Here is a 17,435-nt window from a genome sequence, read left to right as displayed (position 1 = left end):
GCTGATAACAACAGCCTTTTAACTAAATCCACGGCTTCTCCGCTGTTTTATTGTTCATTTATTACGATTATAGTTATTGTGTTGGTACTTTAGACTTACTTTACATTGTTCAGGTACCCATTTCCTTTATCATTCCAACTGTACCCCTATTAACATGTCTATCGAGGTGATCACCATCGATCAAAGAACTGTCACTTACCGAGTGGTTTCCATGCCCGGAGATGGCACCTGCCTTTTCCATTCTCTTTGTTACATAATGCACGGCCATATCAGGCTCACTCTTGATATCCGGAGGAACATTGTGTCTTATGTATTGAATGACCTGGACAGGTTCAAGGTGTGGACTGATGACGGTACATGAGATAATTATACTACACAGGAGCACTATAGGAGTGAAATGCTTAAGCCATTCACCTATGGATCTGCATGTGAGTTGATGGCTGCCACTGAATTGTTCGGTTGTAAACTTTCAAGTGTACGAAATGGCCAAATATTTTACACCTTTCGACAACCGCCAATGCCTCCTAAACATCTTAGATTCACAGGTGACGATTTCAGTAGTGGACACTTTGATGTTTATGAATGTTTAAACTCTCAAAAGCTGGATGTGAAGTTATCGATGAAACTGATTGTATACCTACAATGCTTGACAGATGCCGAATGTCTCTCCAACACAAGTCCTACAAATACTGTCGTAATTGAAACAAACCATGAAACTCAAACCGATTATGACAGCAGCAATCCAAGCTGTGAGATTTGAAACAAGATTACTTTTCACATGGCCAACTGTACGTTGCATGCTCAAGAGTAAGCTCAGCGCACAGCTTGGTCATATAACAATTGGAGGGCCGAACTCACAATGTGGTATACAAAGACATCCATAACAAATAATTATTGTTATATTTTCCCTTCAGTTTAAAAAGGTTTAATTTTCTTGTTAATAAAAATTTTAAGGGATATACTAGCAAAATACCCGCGCTTCGCAGCGGTGAAGTACTGCCTTAAAATTTTTATTAAGAAGAAAATGGAACCTTTTAAAACTGAGGGAAAATATACCAATAATTATTTGTTAAGGATCTCTTTGTATGCCACGTTGTCAGTTCGGCCCTCCAGTTGTAATATGACCAAGCTGTAGCTGTGCGCTGAGCTTACTCTTGAGCATGCAACGTACAATTGGCCATGTGAATAGTAATCTTGTTTCAAATCTCACAGCTTGGATTGCTTCTGTCATAATCGTTTTGAGTTTCATGGTTTGTTTCAATTACGACAGTATTAGTAGGACTTGTGTTGAAGAGACATTCGGCATCTGTCAAGCATTGTAAGTATACAACCAGTTTCATTGATAACTTCACATCCAGCTTTTGAGAGTCTAAACATTTCTAAACATCAAAGTGTCCACTACTGAAATTGTCACCTGTGAATCTAAGATGTTTAAGAGGTCTTTCAATACATAAGACACAATGTTCCCTTGGATATCAAGAGTGAGCCTGATATGGCCGTGCAATATGTAACAAAGAGAATGGAAAAGGCAGGTGCCATCTCCGGCATGGAAACCACTTGGTAAGTGACAGTTCTTTGATCGATGGTGATCACCTCGATAGACATGTTAATGGGGGTACGGTGGGAATGATAAAGGAAATGGGTACCTGAACAATGTAAAGTAAGTCTAAAATACCAACACAATAACTATAATCATAATAAATGAACAATAAAACAGCGGAGAAGCCGTGGATTAAATAAAAAGGCTGTAATTATCAGCAGGGAGACGTGAATACCGTGGCGAAGCAAGGAAGGGAATGTAGAGACGGGAGCGATAGACGGCCTTATATTGGCAGGCAGCCAACAACGTGGGAGGCGTTGGGATGGGGGACCCAATGCCGCCTCACACGGTGACCAAGCTGCAGGCTATCGACGTATATATGTACATAAGTACGATTAAGTTAGCGTTGGGAACCCGAGTTCCAAATTTCTTGAAGATGGGCCCATAAGTAACAAAGACTGTTGAAAAGTTCAATATGGTGGCCGACAGTGGCATCATACCACCGAAATAAGTACCAAATTTCAGCCTTCTACCTACACAGGAAGTTGGAGAATTAGTGACATTGGAAACTTCAATATGGCGGCCAACAGTGGCATCATACCACTGAAATAAGTACATACATCGGTTTTGGTTAGCGCAGGGAAGCCACCTACCAAATTTCGTGAAGATGTGGTCAGCCTTCTACCTACACGGGAAGTTGGAAAATTAGTGACGTTGGAAAATTAGTGACATTGGAAAGATCAATATGGCGGCCGACAGTGGCATCATACCATTGAAATAAGTACATACATCGGTTTCGGTTAGCGCAGGGAAGGCGCCTACCAAATTTCGTGAAGATGGGGCCATAAATAAGAAAGTTCAACATGGCGGACGTTGTTGACCGTTATGACCATTACGTGTAGAATTTGCTGTAAGGAATAAGCCTGCCAAATTTCAGCCTTCTACCTACACGGGAAGTTGGAGAATTAGTGATGAGTCAGTCAGTCAGTCTGTCAGTGAGGGCTTTGCCTTTTATTAGCATAGATATATACAGGTATATATAAATATAAAAGATAACTCCTGTAGCCACAATAAATGCCTTTATTGAATAGACAAACCAAGGATCAACAAGTTCCTTTCTACTGCAGCCACAGCCGCAACACACATAAAAAACATCAATAATAACTCATAAACTTGCAATATTATTTAGGAAAATCGCAAGAGATTGTGAAAGCCTCTCTGCCTGGCAACAAATGATGGCTGAAATGTGATTGGTTAAATGCTTTAATACGAAACTCCGCCTCCCATGGCTATCAAGCTGCAGTCTATTCTCTCTGCCTGGCAACAAATGATGGCTGAAATGTGATTGGTTAAATATTATAATACGAAACTCCGCCTCCCACGGCTATCGAGCTGCGTTCTATTACAGTATATGGACAAAAATACGTTCCAGTTATGACCATTACGTGTAGAATTTCGAAATGAAACCTGCCCAACTTTTGTAAGTAAGCTGTAAGGAATGAGCCTGCCAAATTTCAGCCTTCTACCTACATGGGAAGTTGGAGAATTAGTGATGAGTGAATGAGTGAGTGAGTGCTTTGCCTTTTATTAGTATAGATAAATCATTTGGGTGTAAACCAACCACAGTAAAATGTATGCATTGATTGACACTGTATGTAAATTCAACAGTTTATAAAATGAACCTCTATTCTTTTTTTCTCTGACCATTCTATGCTATAAGAAACTGCTTTTGAAGAATGCTAGCTCCAAGGCATTTTTGCTGAGGAATAATTAAAAAATACAATGAATAGCATTTCTCCTGCCTGATAACTGATTTGTCCTGTTAGGGGAAATTTCTTTCTTTAATAAGAAGTTAAATTTCTGCAACACCTATGAGAGCTGAAGCTGAGATTTAAAAAAAAGAATATGGCCTCGACTGTTTTTATTAAGGCTTTGTCATTTGTGTTTCTCAGGGTGAAACTTTCATTTAAGGTACTGTACACACATTAACAAATTAATAAAAACAAAATATTTTGTGTCTAAGCTCTCAACACAACATTTTATCTTACTTTAGGTAGGGAAGAATATTTGAGTATGTGGAGTTCTTTAGTTTTGTTTCATTTAGAGGCAAATATAAAAATGTTTTTTCCATGAAGTGATATGAAGGATTAACAGTATAAATTATTAATAAAGTTGTTAAATTAAATACAATTAAATAAAGGGAAAAATACCTTTTGAAATAAACTATTATATGCATTAATAAGTAGATTTAAATGTACATATATTACATTATTTTTGTAAACATTAATTTTTAATCTCAGAGTGATTAACACAAGCATTGCAGAATTAATGCCACAAGACTAATAAAAAACAAACATATTAAAGAATGAAAAATAAATCTGTTTTGCAGACAGATAATTGGAAAGTAAAATAGCCTTTTGTAAAATAATATCAGCTCTTTCAAACCTTACCAGTTTAGTTTTGTTTCTCAGTTTCAAACCTTTCTTCTTATTTTGTTGATAAAGGTCACTAACTGCTTTTCTGAAAAAGTATAAACAAACAATACATACAGTATGTGTTAATATTACTTACTTACTGACTTTGTTATACTTTATTATATACAGTTTTTGCCTGTAAGATACTCTTTTTACTTTCATAACTAGACGCCTCCTATTAGACAGCGGGTCAATGAAATGATAATATTGAATACAGACAAAGAATTATGACAAATTTCCCCATATGAAAGACATATTAGGAGTATAAGATGTACACTGTTGGTACACTATCATGATCATCTTGTTTGAAGACTGCTTGTTTATGTACTCTTCTTGCGTGACTCTTAATTGTACACTGGAGGCAATGGACGCTTCTAAACAACAGCAACAACAACATTTATTTATATAGCACATTTTCATACAAGCAGTAGCTCAAAGTGCTTTACATAATAAAGAATAGAAAAATAAAAGACACAATAAGTAAACAAAATAAATCAACATTAATTAACATCGAATAAGAGTTAGGTTCAATGGCCAGGGGGGACAGAAAAAACAAAAAAACTCCAGACGGCTGGAGAAAAATAAAATATGCAGGGATTCCAGACCATGAGACCGCCCAGTCCCCTGTGGGCATTCTACCTAACATAAATGAAACAGTCCTCTTTGGATTTAGGGTTCTCACGGAAGGGCTTGATGAAGATGGTCACGTAGACTTCTGCCTTTTAATCCATCCATCATTGTTGGAGCATCATGAAGCTTTGAGTAAGTGGAGGTGGTGCAGGCCACCACCACAAAGAAACCAGAAAATGAAACAGAAAAGAGAGTAGGGGTCAGTACGGATTTTAGAGCCACCATGAATAGTTATTATGATGAATTGAACATATAGAGTATCAGGATTAAGTTAAATTGAAGTTATAGAAAGGCCATGTTAAAGTAATATGTTTTCAGCAGTGTTTTAAACTGCTCTACTGTATCAGCCTGGCGAATTCCTATTGTCAGGCTATTCCAGATTTTAGGTGCATAGCAGCAGAAGGCCGCCTCACTACTTCTTTTAAGTTTTGTTCTTGGAATTCTAAGGAGACACTCATTTGAGGATCTGAGGTTACGATTTGGAATATAAGGTGTCAGACATTCCGATATATATACGATGGGGCAAGATTATTTAAGGCTTTATAAACCATAAGCAGAATTTTAAAGTCAATCCTGAATGACACAGGTAACCAGTGTAGTGACATCAAAACTGGAGAAATGTGTTCAGATTTTCTTTTCCTAGTTATGATTCTAGCAGCTGCATTCTGCACTAGTTGAAAATGATTTATGTCTTTTTTGGGTAGTCCTGAGAGGAGTGCGTTACAGTAATCTAGTCGACTGAAAACAAACGCGTGAACTAATTTCTCAGCATCTTTCAGTGATATAAGAGGTCTAACTTTACTTATGTTTCTTAAGTGAAAAAATGCTGTCCTAATGATCTGATTAATATGCAATTTAAAATTCAGATTACAGTCAACAATTACCCCTAAGCTTTTTACCTCCGTCTTGACTTTTAATCCTAATGTATCCAGTTTATTTCTAATAGCCTCATTGTATCCATTATTGCTAATCACTAAGATTTCAGTTTTCTCTTTATTTAACTTGAGAAAGTTACTATTCATCCATTCTGAGATACAAGTCAGACATTGTGTTAGTGAATCAATAGAATCGGGGTCATCAGGTGCTATTGATAAGTACAGCTGTGTGTCATCAGCATAGCTGTGGTAGCTTACGTTGTGCCCTAAAATAATCTGACCTAACGGAAGCATGTAGATTGAGAAGAGCAGCGGACCCAGGATAGAGCCTTGTGGAACACCATATTCGATATCATGTGTCTTCGAGTTGTAATTCCCACAACTAACAAAAAATTTTCTCACTGTCAGGTAGGATTCAAACCAATTTAAGACAGTGCCAGAGAGGACCAACCATTGACTAAGGCGATTTCTAAGAATGTTATGATCAATGGTGTCAAATGCAGCACTCAAATCTAAGAGGATGAGAACAGATAAATGGCCTCTGTCTGCATTCACTCGCAAATCATTTACTACTTTAACGAGTGCAGTTTCTGTGCTGTGATTTGTTCTAAAACCCGACTGAAATTTATCAAGAATAGCATGTTTATTGAGATGGTCATTTAACTGCATAATGACTGCCTTCTCCAGAACTTTACTTAAGAAAGGCAGGTTAGAGATGGGTCTAAAGAGGGGGTCAAGATTATGTTTCTTAAGAAGGGGTTTAACTACAGAAGTCTTAAGACAGTCTGGGAAGACCCCCCTATCTAATGACGAATTTACTATGTACAGAACATTATCAGTTAGCACGCCTGATACTTCTTTGAAAAACCTTGTTGGTATTGGATCAAGGATGCAGGTGGAGGATTTTAATTGAGAGATTATTTTTTGTAAATCAGGTAAATCTATCCTAGTGAAAGAGTTTAATTTGTTTATAACAAGATGCTGGGGTTTAGGAGGATCCTTAGTGTTGGAGGGATATACTATGTTATTTCTAATATCATTAATTTTTTGATTGAAAAATATAGCGATAGCCTCACAGGTTTTACTGGAAGAACTTTGGAGGCATTCCTTTGAGTTACCTGGGAACTGGAACTGATGCAACATTAATCAATGTAACAGTTTTATTGGAAAAACGCATCAAGAATCCATGGCAGATTGATAAGCATTTGTGACTAATTCTAGCACCGACATATAGCATCACAGAGCAGTCCTGGGTGTGTCTGACCACACTGTTCTTCCATTACTACTAAAGTACAAACAGAAACCAAAACAAAACAAAAACATCCATACGGAAAACACAGAACTGTTGCAATGAAAGTGTAGAAGATCTGGAAGAGTGTTTCTCCTGCACAGTCTGGTATGTGCTGATAGTCTCTCAGACAATAGAGGCCACTTATACAGTTTGTGAATATAAGAAATTCTGTAAATGTATGACCAAAAAGGATAAAACTGTCAAAGCCCTACTTTTGGAATAACAACATGCTCACCGGGAAAATAAAGTAGAGGAAAAGCAAGTTTTTACGGCAAAGGATTAACAGGTTAATTAAACAAAATAAAAAAGATGTATAGGCAAAGAATCAAGAGGTGGGTTAATAATGATAATCCAAAGCAGGTTCGGAAAGGTCTGAAAACAATCACAGGACTAGATTTTGAAAATTGAGTAAGCATTCAATAGGCAAAGACAACAATCTTTTAATCCATTAATTTATTACTTTTTAATAAGAGATTTCCATACCCAAAATGTACAAGCAAAGCAGATGCTTTGTAAAAAAAAATACCAGAAATACTTCTGGGATGGAGCTCAGCATAACTGAAGTAGAGAAATCTTTGTGGCAGATAAAAACCAACAGAGCAGTGGCAATGCCGGTGCTAGGTTATTTACACCCTAGGCCAAGCTTATTAGTGTGCCAACCAACTGTTTAGTAGCTAACCCATGCAGCTGAGTTTTTCCCCACCTTATGATCTATGCCCTAGGCGATTGTGTAATTTGCCATAATGGTGGCGCCGGCCCTGGGCAGTGGAACCAGATGGCTCATCAAGTGTGCTTCTGTAGTCCTGTTTCAAAAAGATCTCTACAGTTTTTCATTTGCTTTTAATCTGCTTCGGAAGCTGTACTGTTGGAAACAATCAGTACCCCAGCTAAGGTTTTCTGGCCACGTAGTCTGAACGAGTATGGGCCAGTCACTGACATCTTAGTAAAAACACTTTAATGACAAAGTCATTTTAAAATAACTACCAATTTGCTTACTGTGCAAGATGCTCTGCTGGTTATTCTACATCAAATATACACTTTTCTCAATATACCAGGTTCATATATAAGACCACTATTTCTGTATTTTTATTCAGCACTCAGTGCCATCCTGCCCCAAAAATTTGAACAGTATGTATATTAACCCATTTGCCACTTTATGGATTCTAGACTTTCTTTTAAATCATTCACAGACAGTCAAAGTACAAGACACTTTTTCAAAATTCACTCAAATACGGGGATTTCTCAGGGCTGTATTTTATCACCATTACTATTTACACTGTATACAAATGACCTGAGAAAGAACAATACCCACCATTCCATTATCAAGTATGCTCATGACACCATGCTATAAAGATGCTTATCTGGGGGGATATGAAAGTCATTATTTAAATTAAACTGACTAGTGCAATAAAAACCATCTTACTTTGAAATTCATAAAGACTAAAGAAATGATATTTGACTTCAAGAGACAGAAATATGGAAGTTCACCCATCTTTGTTGTGGGAGAGGAGATTGAAATAGTGATTGAATATAAATATTTAGGAACTATCATAGATAATAATCTTAAATGGAATATAAATACTGTAAATGCAATCAACATTTGTTTGTCCTTCATAAACTAAGACTATATGAAGTGAACAAGGACCTCATGTTGTTCTTTTATAGCAGTGTGATCCAGTCTGTCATCACTCATGGCTCCATTGTCTGATTTACTAATCTGATAAACCAAAATTAAAAAAAGCTCCAACAGATTACCAAAAGTGCAATTTAAGTTACTGGGGCTGACATAGATAATTTGGTAAACATGAAGAAACTTATTTTCAGTAATTCTGAACCAGTCGCATTTTATAACCTCACAAAATCATATCCGTTATTGCCATTTGTTCCCAATGTCATACATCTTTTTAATAAGGAATATTGGAAATTTAAAAAATCCAAATGCGTAGAAGTTTAATATGTATCATGTAACCATTTTTAGGTAAATATATACTATCAGACAGCTAGAAATAGTTAACAGATAATCAGTTTTTTAAATGACGTTAATATTTTAGAATTTTTGTGCAAGTTTTAACCTGTCTTGTTCCTAATTGTTTCTTTTATTTAATTTCTGTCTGGTATTGAATGCAACTGAGAAAGCAAATTTCTTGTTTTCTTGTGTGTAGTACTAGGGTGTTGTAATGTGTTAGCCATTATGAATGTAGTGAGAAGTCAAGCAAAATTACACCTTTTACTGGATAACTAAAAAGATTACAATATGCAAACTTTTGAGGCAACGCAGGCCCCTTCTTCAGGCAAGATGTAATACAGAAACTGGTGTTCTCTGTTTTGATATAGACACCAGAACAGATACATCATTATAATAATAAAAAATTAATAGACCTCTTCAGGCTAAGATTCATTAAGCAAGAGAGGAGAACAATGTATAGGCAAGATCTTTGGATAAGGTGAGTGTCCAACTTTTGAAGTTTCTGATGAGCTTTTCAATACAATGTGGGTCTGTAGACAGGTTGTCTATGTCAGTCTGAGAGATGCAAACAATCCTCATATCTGGCCATAAAAGTTTTGTCTCTATTTAAACCATGTTGTAATGTGTTAAATTTTAGCACAAGTTTAACTTCCCATTCTTTTCTCTCTTGCTGTGTTCTGAAGTTGCCCATAAGCACTGTGACTTTAAAGTTCCTCTCACAGTCTCCATGGTTGTTGAAGTGAGTTGCTACAGGAACATCTGTGTTGCCATACTTGATGTGGAACCTGTGTAAGTTCATTCTCTCTTCTCCCACATAGAGAGCAGTGTCAGGACGTTTCATACAGAGAATTAGGCAGACCAAATTAGATGATCTGCAGGAAAAGAATCCCTTTATGTGATGTTGTACTTGGCAATGCGGTATAACTATACGGTCTGTATTATAAATGTGAGTGCATGTTGTAGATCTTTTGTGTAGGCAGGGAGTTTTGCCATTTTCTGTTGGTTCAGTTCGGGAGCTTCGAACAATTAGTTGCTGCAGGTTTGGTGGTTGTCTGTATGCTAGGAGGGGAGGTTCTGGAAATACATTTTTTAGTGTTTCATCATTGTGTAGCATTGGCTAAAGTTCTTTTATAATTTTTTGAAGTGCTTCAAGATGTGGGTTATAGGTGACAACAATGGGGATGCAGTTCTTGTTGTCTTTGTTTTTATATTCCAGAAGGTTGTCTCTGGGTATGGCAGTAGCTTTTCTTATTTGAGTGTCTGTTGTTTTGAGGGTATAACCTTGTCTGATGAAATGTTGTCTAAGCTCCTGCTGTTGTTTGTCCCGGTCTGTCAGGTCTGAGCAAATATGGTTGTATCGTATTGCTTGTCTGAAAATAATGGAGCGCCTTATATGCTTGGGGTGGAAGCTGTCACTTCTCAGGTAGGTCCGTCTGTCGGTTTGTGAAAAACCGAAGTTACAAGGGTGTTGTCTTTCAGTTGAACAGTGTAAAGCTGACTTCTGTTTTTGAATAATTCAGCTTCAGCTTTATGTTGGGGTGGAAAGAATTATATTCATTATGAAAACGGATGAGGCCCTCCTTACTGGCAGTCCAGATTATGAAGATGTCATCTATGTAACGGAGATACAGCATTGGTTTTAAGATGAACATTGACATAAAATCTTCCTCCAATTTTGCCATAAATAGGTTTGCATAGTGAGGTGCAAACCGACAACCCATTGCAGTCCCCATTTGTTGCAAGTAGAACTCTTGTCCAAATGAGAATAAATTATGTGTCAGAGTGAATTTTATCATTTGTATAACTGACTCTGTGGGTAAATCATGTTGTTTGAGGTACGTTTCACATTTTAATATGCCATCATCATGGGGGATGCTCGTGTAAAGTGTCTCAATATCCATTGTGGTTAGTAAGGTTCCCTCAGTTAAGGGGCCTATAGCAGACAGTTTCTTTTAAGAAATCAGTGGTGTCCTGGATGCAGCTGGTTGCATTGCGGGCGAGGGGTTTAAGGATGTGCTCCATACAACATGAAATATTTTCTGTAAGGGAGCCAATTCCTGAGATTATAGGCCTTCCTGGGTTCCCTTCTTTGTGGATTTTAGGAAGCATGTAGAAGTAACCCATTTTGGGGATCTCAGGAATTAAACTGTTTACATGATTCCTGATGTAAAGAGGAAAGCAACTTACTATCTCTCTTAGTTCCTTCTTGTAGAGATCTGTGGGGTCTTCCTGTAGTTTGTAATAATGCATATTATTGGACAATTGACAATATATAGGAAGCACAAAGACATCTGTCTCATTGCATCCATAATGGCTAACACGGTATAACAGCCAATTTGTCAGATACTGTATACCTGTATTAAAATTCCATGTATGACAAAAATAACAAAAAATTAAAATACAGTAAAAATTTTATTTTAAACATTGTGTTTGGCATGGTACAAAGATGATACCTCAATAGTACAAAATCTAGTAAGTCTTTTTCTCCTTTAAGATTTAGCAGATAGAAATAATATAGAATTGATACAAAGATCATAAAAAATGCATCTTAATAATGAGATGTTGGTTTTACAGAAGGCATATTTTAATTAAAATTAAAAATTTTAATTTCTTAATTTAAATATGTGCTGGGTAAAACGTCTGTGTCAATTAATTATTCATTAACAATCACATTTTCAACTTGGTAAAATCTGGCTATGCACATTTTGGATGCACTTGCACTTAGTGAGATTTTACAAACATGAAAGAGAGTAAACATAGCAAATCATCTGAGTGAGGATGCTCACAAATGTTAGATCTTCACACTCAAATAAAACTGCAAATAGAATGCTGCACAGAGGAATATAGGAAAGCTAAAAGATGAGAGGATACCATCTGCCCATCTAGCTTATTTGGTTAGCTAACACTGTAGCTAAGTTATCTCATTCAATTAGATTTTAAATGACGACAGGATATCCAGTTATAAAAATCAGTTCTTTTCAATTCAATATACTGGCTCAGAGTACATCTTTTCAACTATAATGCTATAAACGATTCATCATTAACATGTACCAGGGCAGATTGTTCTGCACACTCTCTGGCTTCTGTATACAGCTATACTTCCTCAATTGTTTCTATATTAAATATACTCTTCCTTACTTTGCACAAATGTTTCTGAATATCTAGCCTGAGGAATTCTGTTAGATTGACTTTGCAAAAAGCCTTTAAAGTTTTTAAAAACTTTCATACACATATGTCAGATGGTGGAAACAACTGCAATGCTTCATATTCATGACATTTTGCTCCAAGACAGTATCAGCCTACAGATCTCAAAGACGAGATTAAAACAAACAAACAAAAAAATATATATAATCACAGTGACAAAGAATGTACATTTGTGGTAGGTAAAGATTGAAATTAAATATGCTGTAGGACACGCTCACACAAAGCTGTGAATTCATAAAGGCAGCAATCCAGTCAAGTTCTAGGAGAGTTAAACAGAAATTTACTTTTTTTCTTTCTTCAAATTTGTGAAACTGAGAAAAATATATACATTTTAACACTTGTGACAGATAGAGGGCGCTATCGTCCTCTTGAACCCTCGGACAATACATCAGACACCAGGTAAAAGTCCAATAATTATTTATTCGAACAATATTATAGTGCACAAGCACCCTGCACTCCATAATATTCATATACAGTAATCCCTCGCTATATCGCGCTTCGACTTTCGCGGCTTCACTCTATCGCGGATTTTAAATGTAAGCACATCTAAATATATATCACGGATTTTTCGCTGGTTCGCGGATTTCTGCGGACAATGGGTCTTTTAATTTATGCTACACGCTTCCTCAGTTTGTTTGCCCTGTTGATTTCATACAAGGGACGCTATTGGCTGATGGCTTAGAAGCTACCCAATCAGAGCATGTATTACATATTAACTAAAACTCCTCAATGCTATAAGATATGCATCCCGCGCGGAGCTTGATTGTTTGCTTGTCTCTCGCTTCTCTCCTCGCTCTCTCTCTGACGTTCTCTGCACCTGACGGAGGAGATGTGAGCAGAGGGGCTGTTTGCACAAAGGCTGCTTGCTTAGAAGATACTGACGCTCCTCTAAAAAATGCCGCGGCAAACTTAAAAGCACACGTATTGATTTTTTGATTGTTTGCTTTTCTTTGCGAGCACTCTCTCTGAAATTCTCTGCTCCTGAAGAGAAGAACATCTATTTGCATTCTTTTAATTGTGAGAAAGAACTGTCATCTCTGTCTTGTCATGGAGCACAGTTTAAACTTTTGACTAAAGGGTGTTATTTCATGTCTAGAGGGCTCTAATAATGTTAACAGTGTGGGAGAGTTTATAAGGGCTTAAAATATATAAAAATAACTACACAAACATATGGTTTCTACTTCGCGGATTTTCATCTATCGCGGGGGGTTCTGGAACGCAACCCCTGCGATCGAGGAGGGATTACTGTAATCAATACAATAATCACAATACCCTCCTATTCCCATACGCGTTGCCACCCTTCCACCCAGCTCAGCTCGTCGTCTGAGGATTTCCCACAATCCATTATAGTCCTTGACCCGGAAGTGTTTCGCTCTCTCTGTCCATGTGACTAGGAAAACTTCTGGGTCAGATAAAAACTCATTTTTCTTCAACCTGGAAGCACGTCATTCCTCTTTTCCATGTGACTCGGACATACTTCCAGGGCATAGGGCAAATAGTCGCTGCTCCTCCCTGCAGCGCCTTCTAGCGGCCCCCACGGTATCCAGCAGGGCTGTAAAGGAAAACTCCAACGTCCATCATACCCTGCTGGCATTCGGGGCACCTCCATGCTGCAGGGAGGGCTCCACCTGGCAGCCTGGGGGTATTGGCCAGGATGAACGGCAGGCCATATATCACACACTGTAAATCGAACATGCCTGTAAAGCTCAGTGAACCTCCCTTACAAAGCAAATACACATACCCACAGACAAATTTCTTTGTAACCAAATGTATATTCATTTTCATTAACATTTTGACATATATCATTTTAAATGTGAACACACAGGCTCACATTTAAAGTAAGTACATCTGCTTTAAAACTGAATTCTCATATTGTTTACTGCATTTGCAAATGACATCATGCATCCTTTCTGTAGACTGTAACAGCTGTATTTTCAGAAGACCTGATTCATCAATTTATGAAAATTATAAGAAACATTTGGAAGGGTCCAACCTACAAAGATATAAAACAAAATGCACATCCCACCCACAGATTGGCAATGTGTTGTGTGATGATCAGACAGGCAAGCAAGAATTCCCGTACACTTTGATAATAAGTATTTCTGATGCTGATTTGGTTGAGGATCCCTAATCTGAAATGCCTGAGATCAGAAGTTTGTTTCAGATTTCAAGGATTTTCTAATTTTGGAATATTTGTACAGACGACCCCCGAAATTCACGGGTGTTACGTTCCTAGAGCACCTGTGAATTGTGAAAAAACGCAAATTTTGGATATGGTCAAAAAAATGCCTATTTTTGTAGTTTAAATGTTGCCCTCAAAACACTTTAATTTCATTTAGTTTTAGTTTTTCATTTTGGTTTTGTTAAATATTTTATTTCAGTTTAAAAAAATGTTTTTTATTAACAGTTTCAGTTTAAATTTTAGTTTTTGTTAACTATAATAACCTTGATTCTTTGGTACTTAAATGTATCTATTTCTGTTATTGTTTATTACCTTTACAAGATATGTTTGATATTGTGTACATCATGTCTCAAATGTTAGCCTGAAGTTAGACTATAAGCTGTTTTAAAAATTTAATTTAGCACAAATTTAAGAATATGCATATCCATACCCGAATAAGTGCTTTTCATCTAATGTCAGCTAATTGTATACTGAATTATATAACTCATGGTTCAAATAAAAGTAATAACTAGTAGGAGGTATTTATTGCCCTGGGCTAACTGGTATACCTACTTCCATAATATGCCTTGTAGGCTTCAAATAATGCATAATTTACCTTTAAATAGAGAAATGTAAAATAGTTAAATAAAACAAATGAAAAAGACATTGAATGTCTTCTTTTGCCTTAAGACTTCAAACTGGAACTGAAACTACATTATCCATGATTATATCATGATTGGAGATGAAATAATTAAAGCCTCAGTTTTATCACTATTCAGACTGAGAAAGTTTTCAGACAACTAGTGTTTTTTGTCAGCCAGAAAGGCAACACATACAGAAGGAGGAAAATGTTTGTGTAATCCCAGTGAGTAGATAAATCCGTGTATCATCAGCATAACTTTTGTACATACACCATTGTACTGCTTTATAGTCTGGTCATTAAAAGGCAAACAATGCAGTCAGCTGTTGTTAACTGTACATATAAAACTGATGTTCAAACCTGCCATTGCTAACTGTTTATTTTCTGGCATTAGATGTGCATAATTATGGCTTAATATTATGAGACCTGGTAACAGAACATGCATATAGTGAAACACCAACTGAACTTTAAATCAAATAAAAACAAGAAATGAAGTGGTCATCTACAAAGTCTACTAAGTATTCAAAGCACAAATTTAACCACTTCTTTAAAACCTTTTATAACTTTTTAATGTACTGCAACTTGTTTCCACTTGTCTATAGTCTAATACAGAAATTCACATTTCAGTACAGTACTGCACTCTGTCATTCTGAGGAATTTAGTTACCTTATCTCTTCAAAACAGCTGTGATTTTCAATACTCAAGGTAATTCAATTTGAACAAGTGAGTTTTGGATACTCCAACTGCAGGCTGTTTCAAACATATTTCTTTTAATTTTGAAAAACCCATATTTTACTGTTACAGACAAATGAACCATTTTTATTAAGGGAGTTTATATTGCAGTTTTCTCAGTTTTTTATGTCAATCTGAACAAAAATGTTGACAGCATAGAAATGCAGCACTTTATGTGTGAAAATATTTTTTTTCAAACTAGGTACATAGAATTTTTAGTGCTGTTCAGAGCCTTTATGTTTTTCTCTGCATTGTTAATCAATAATACACATAATATATCCTTGTTCATTTACATCTAAATAAGAATATGAATAAATGTGATTTACACCTAATGAATATCACTATAGTCATGTAGCAATTGATAATGATTTTCACTGTTCTATTAAATTGTAGAAATAATTTTTAACAGCTTTAACAACAACATACTTAATTATTTCTCATTCTCAACCCTTATTTATACGAGGTGTGGCAGAAAAGTAATGAGACTGATTTTTTATTTTACCAAAGTTTTTATTTTTTTCAAACATCAATGTTATCCCCTTCAAAGTAGTTCTCTTGGGCAGCTACACACCGATGGAGACGTTGTTCCCACTGTTGGTAGCAGTGCTGGAAGTCTTCAACCGGTATGGTCTTCAGCATGTCCATTACACTCTTTTGGATGTTTTCTAAAGTCCCGAAATGACGTCCTTTGAGGACATTTTTCAGTTTAGGAAAAAGGAAAAAGTCACACGGACTGAGGTCAGGTGAATAAGGGGGCTGGGGAACCACAGAAATGCGTTTTTTCGATTGTCCTTCTGCTCAATTGTGAGGTTTTTCGGCACCATTTTGGCACAGACCTTTCGCATGTGCAAATGTTCAGTCAAAATTTGATGAACGGTAAATCTGTTCAAATTTAATTGTTCACTCAACATTCTTAATGTTAAATGACGGTCTGATCTCACAAGAGTGTTCACACGTTCGATGTTTTCATTGGTTTTCGAAGTTGAAGGCCTCCCTGAAAAACTTGAGCTCGGGATAAAGAATGTTCCCCATAGGCTTGTTTTAACTTTTCAAACGTCACACTTGCTGATTCTCCAAGCTTAACACAAAATTTAATGGCACAACGTTGCTCCAGATTCCGCTGTTCCATTTTGTGTGACGCACAACCAAAAACACAACTTCGATAATAGCAGTCACAAAAATCACGTAGTTAACGGAAGGAGTTGAAACTTGCACTGAGCTATGGAAGGGTACTGATACACGTGCTCTATCAAGGACAACAGCGCAGCGTTGCCAGATCGCTTGCAGTGTTGCTAGTCTCATTACTTTTCTGCCACACCTCGGTATGTTCAACAAGTTATTTACGCATTGCAGATTTAATGTAGTGCATTTCATTAGCGAAAATAGCCAAGTTCTTTTTCCAAGGAGAAATGTATTCCATCCTTTCATTATCCAACCCACTATATCCCAACTATAGGGTCACAGGGGTCTGCTGGAGCCAATCCCAGTCAACACAGGGCGCAAGGCAGGAAACAAACCCCGGGCAGGGCGCCAGCCCACCACAGGGTGCACACACGGGACAATTTAGAATTGCCAATGCACCTAACCTGTATGTCGTTGGACTGTGGGAGAAAACCAGAGTACCCAGAGGAAACATGGGGAGAACATGCAAACTCCACGCAGGGTGGACCTGGGAAGCAAACCTGGGTCTCCTAACTGCAAGGCAGCAGTGCTACCCAGTGCGCTACCGTGCCACCCTTGAGAAAAGTATTGTGTACTAAAAATGTAAAGAATGCAAAAGCAAAGCAAATAAGAGGAATAAAATCCAATACACAACACTTTGACATAAACTCATATTTAAACTGTATGAGCCTAGTCAACTGGTATTGTTTTCCTCTGCAGCAAGTAGACAGAGTCTACTCAGCGTACTGGATATTACAGGT

General features: G+C 36.9%; 1 protein-coding gene across 1 annotated transcript in view; it reads right to left on the bottom strand.

Annotated features, from left to right (window-relative positions):
• Positions 1-17,435, bottom strand: part of LOC120535456 (serine/threonine-protein kinase Nek11-like) — a 233,992-nt gene that overhangs the window by 53,588 nt on the left and 162,969 nt on the right. The window contains exon 11 of the mRNA XM_039763333.1: positions 3,991-4,060. Coding sequence (XP_039619267.1) covers positions 3,991-4,060 — 70 coding nt within the window. The remainder of the gene's footprint in view (positions 1-3,990; positions 4,061-17,435) is intronic.

Source organism: Polypterus senegalus, chromosome 9 (genome assembly GCF_016835505.1).
Source record: "Polypterus senegalus isolate Bchr_013 chromosome 9, ASM1683550v1, whole genome shotgun sequence".
In the NCBI taxonomy this organism is placed as follows: Eukaryota; Metazoa; Chordata; class Cladistia; order Polypteriformes; family Polypteridae; genus Polypterus; species Polypterus senegalus.
Note: the sequence above shows the minus strand (reverse complement) of the source record. Positions and strands in the feature narration are given on the sequence as shown.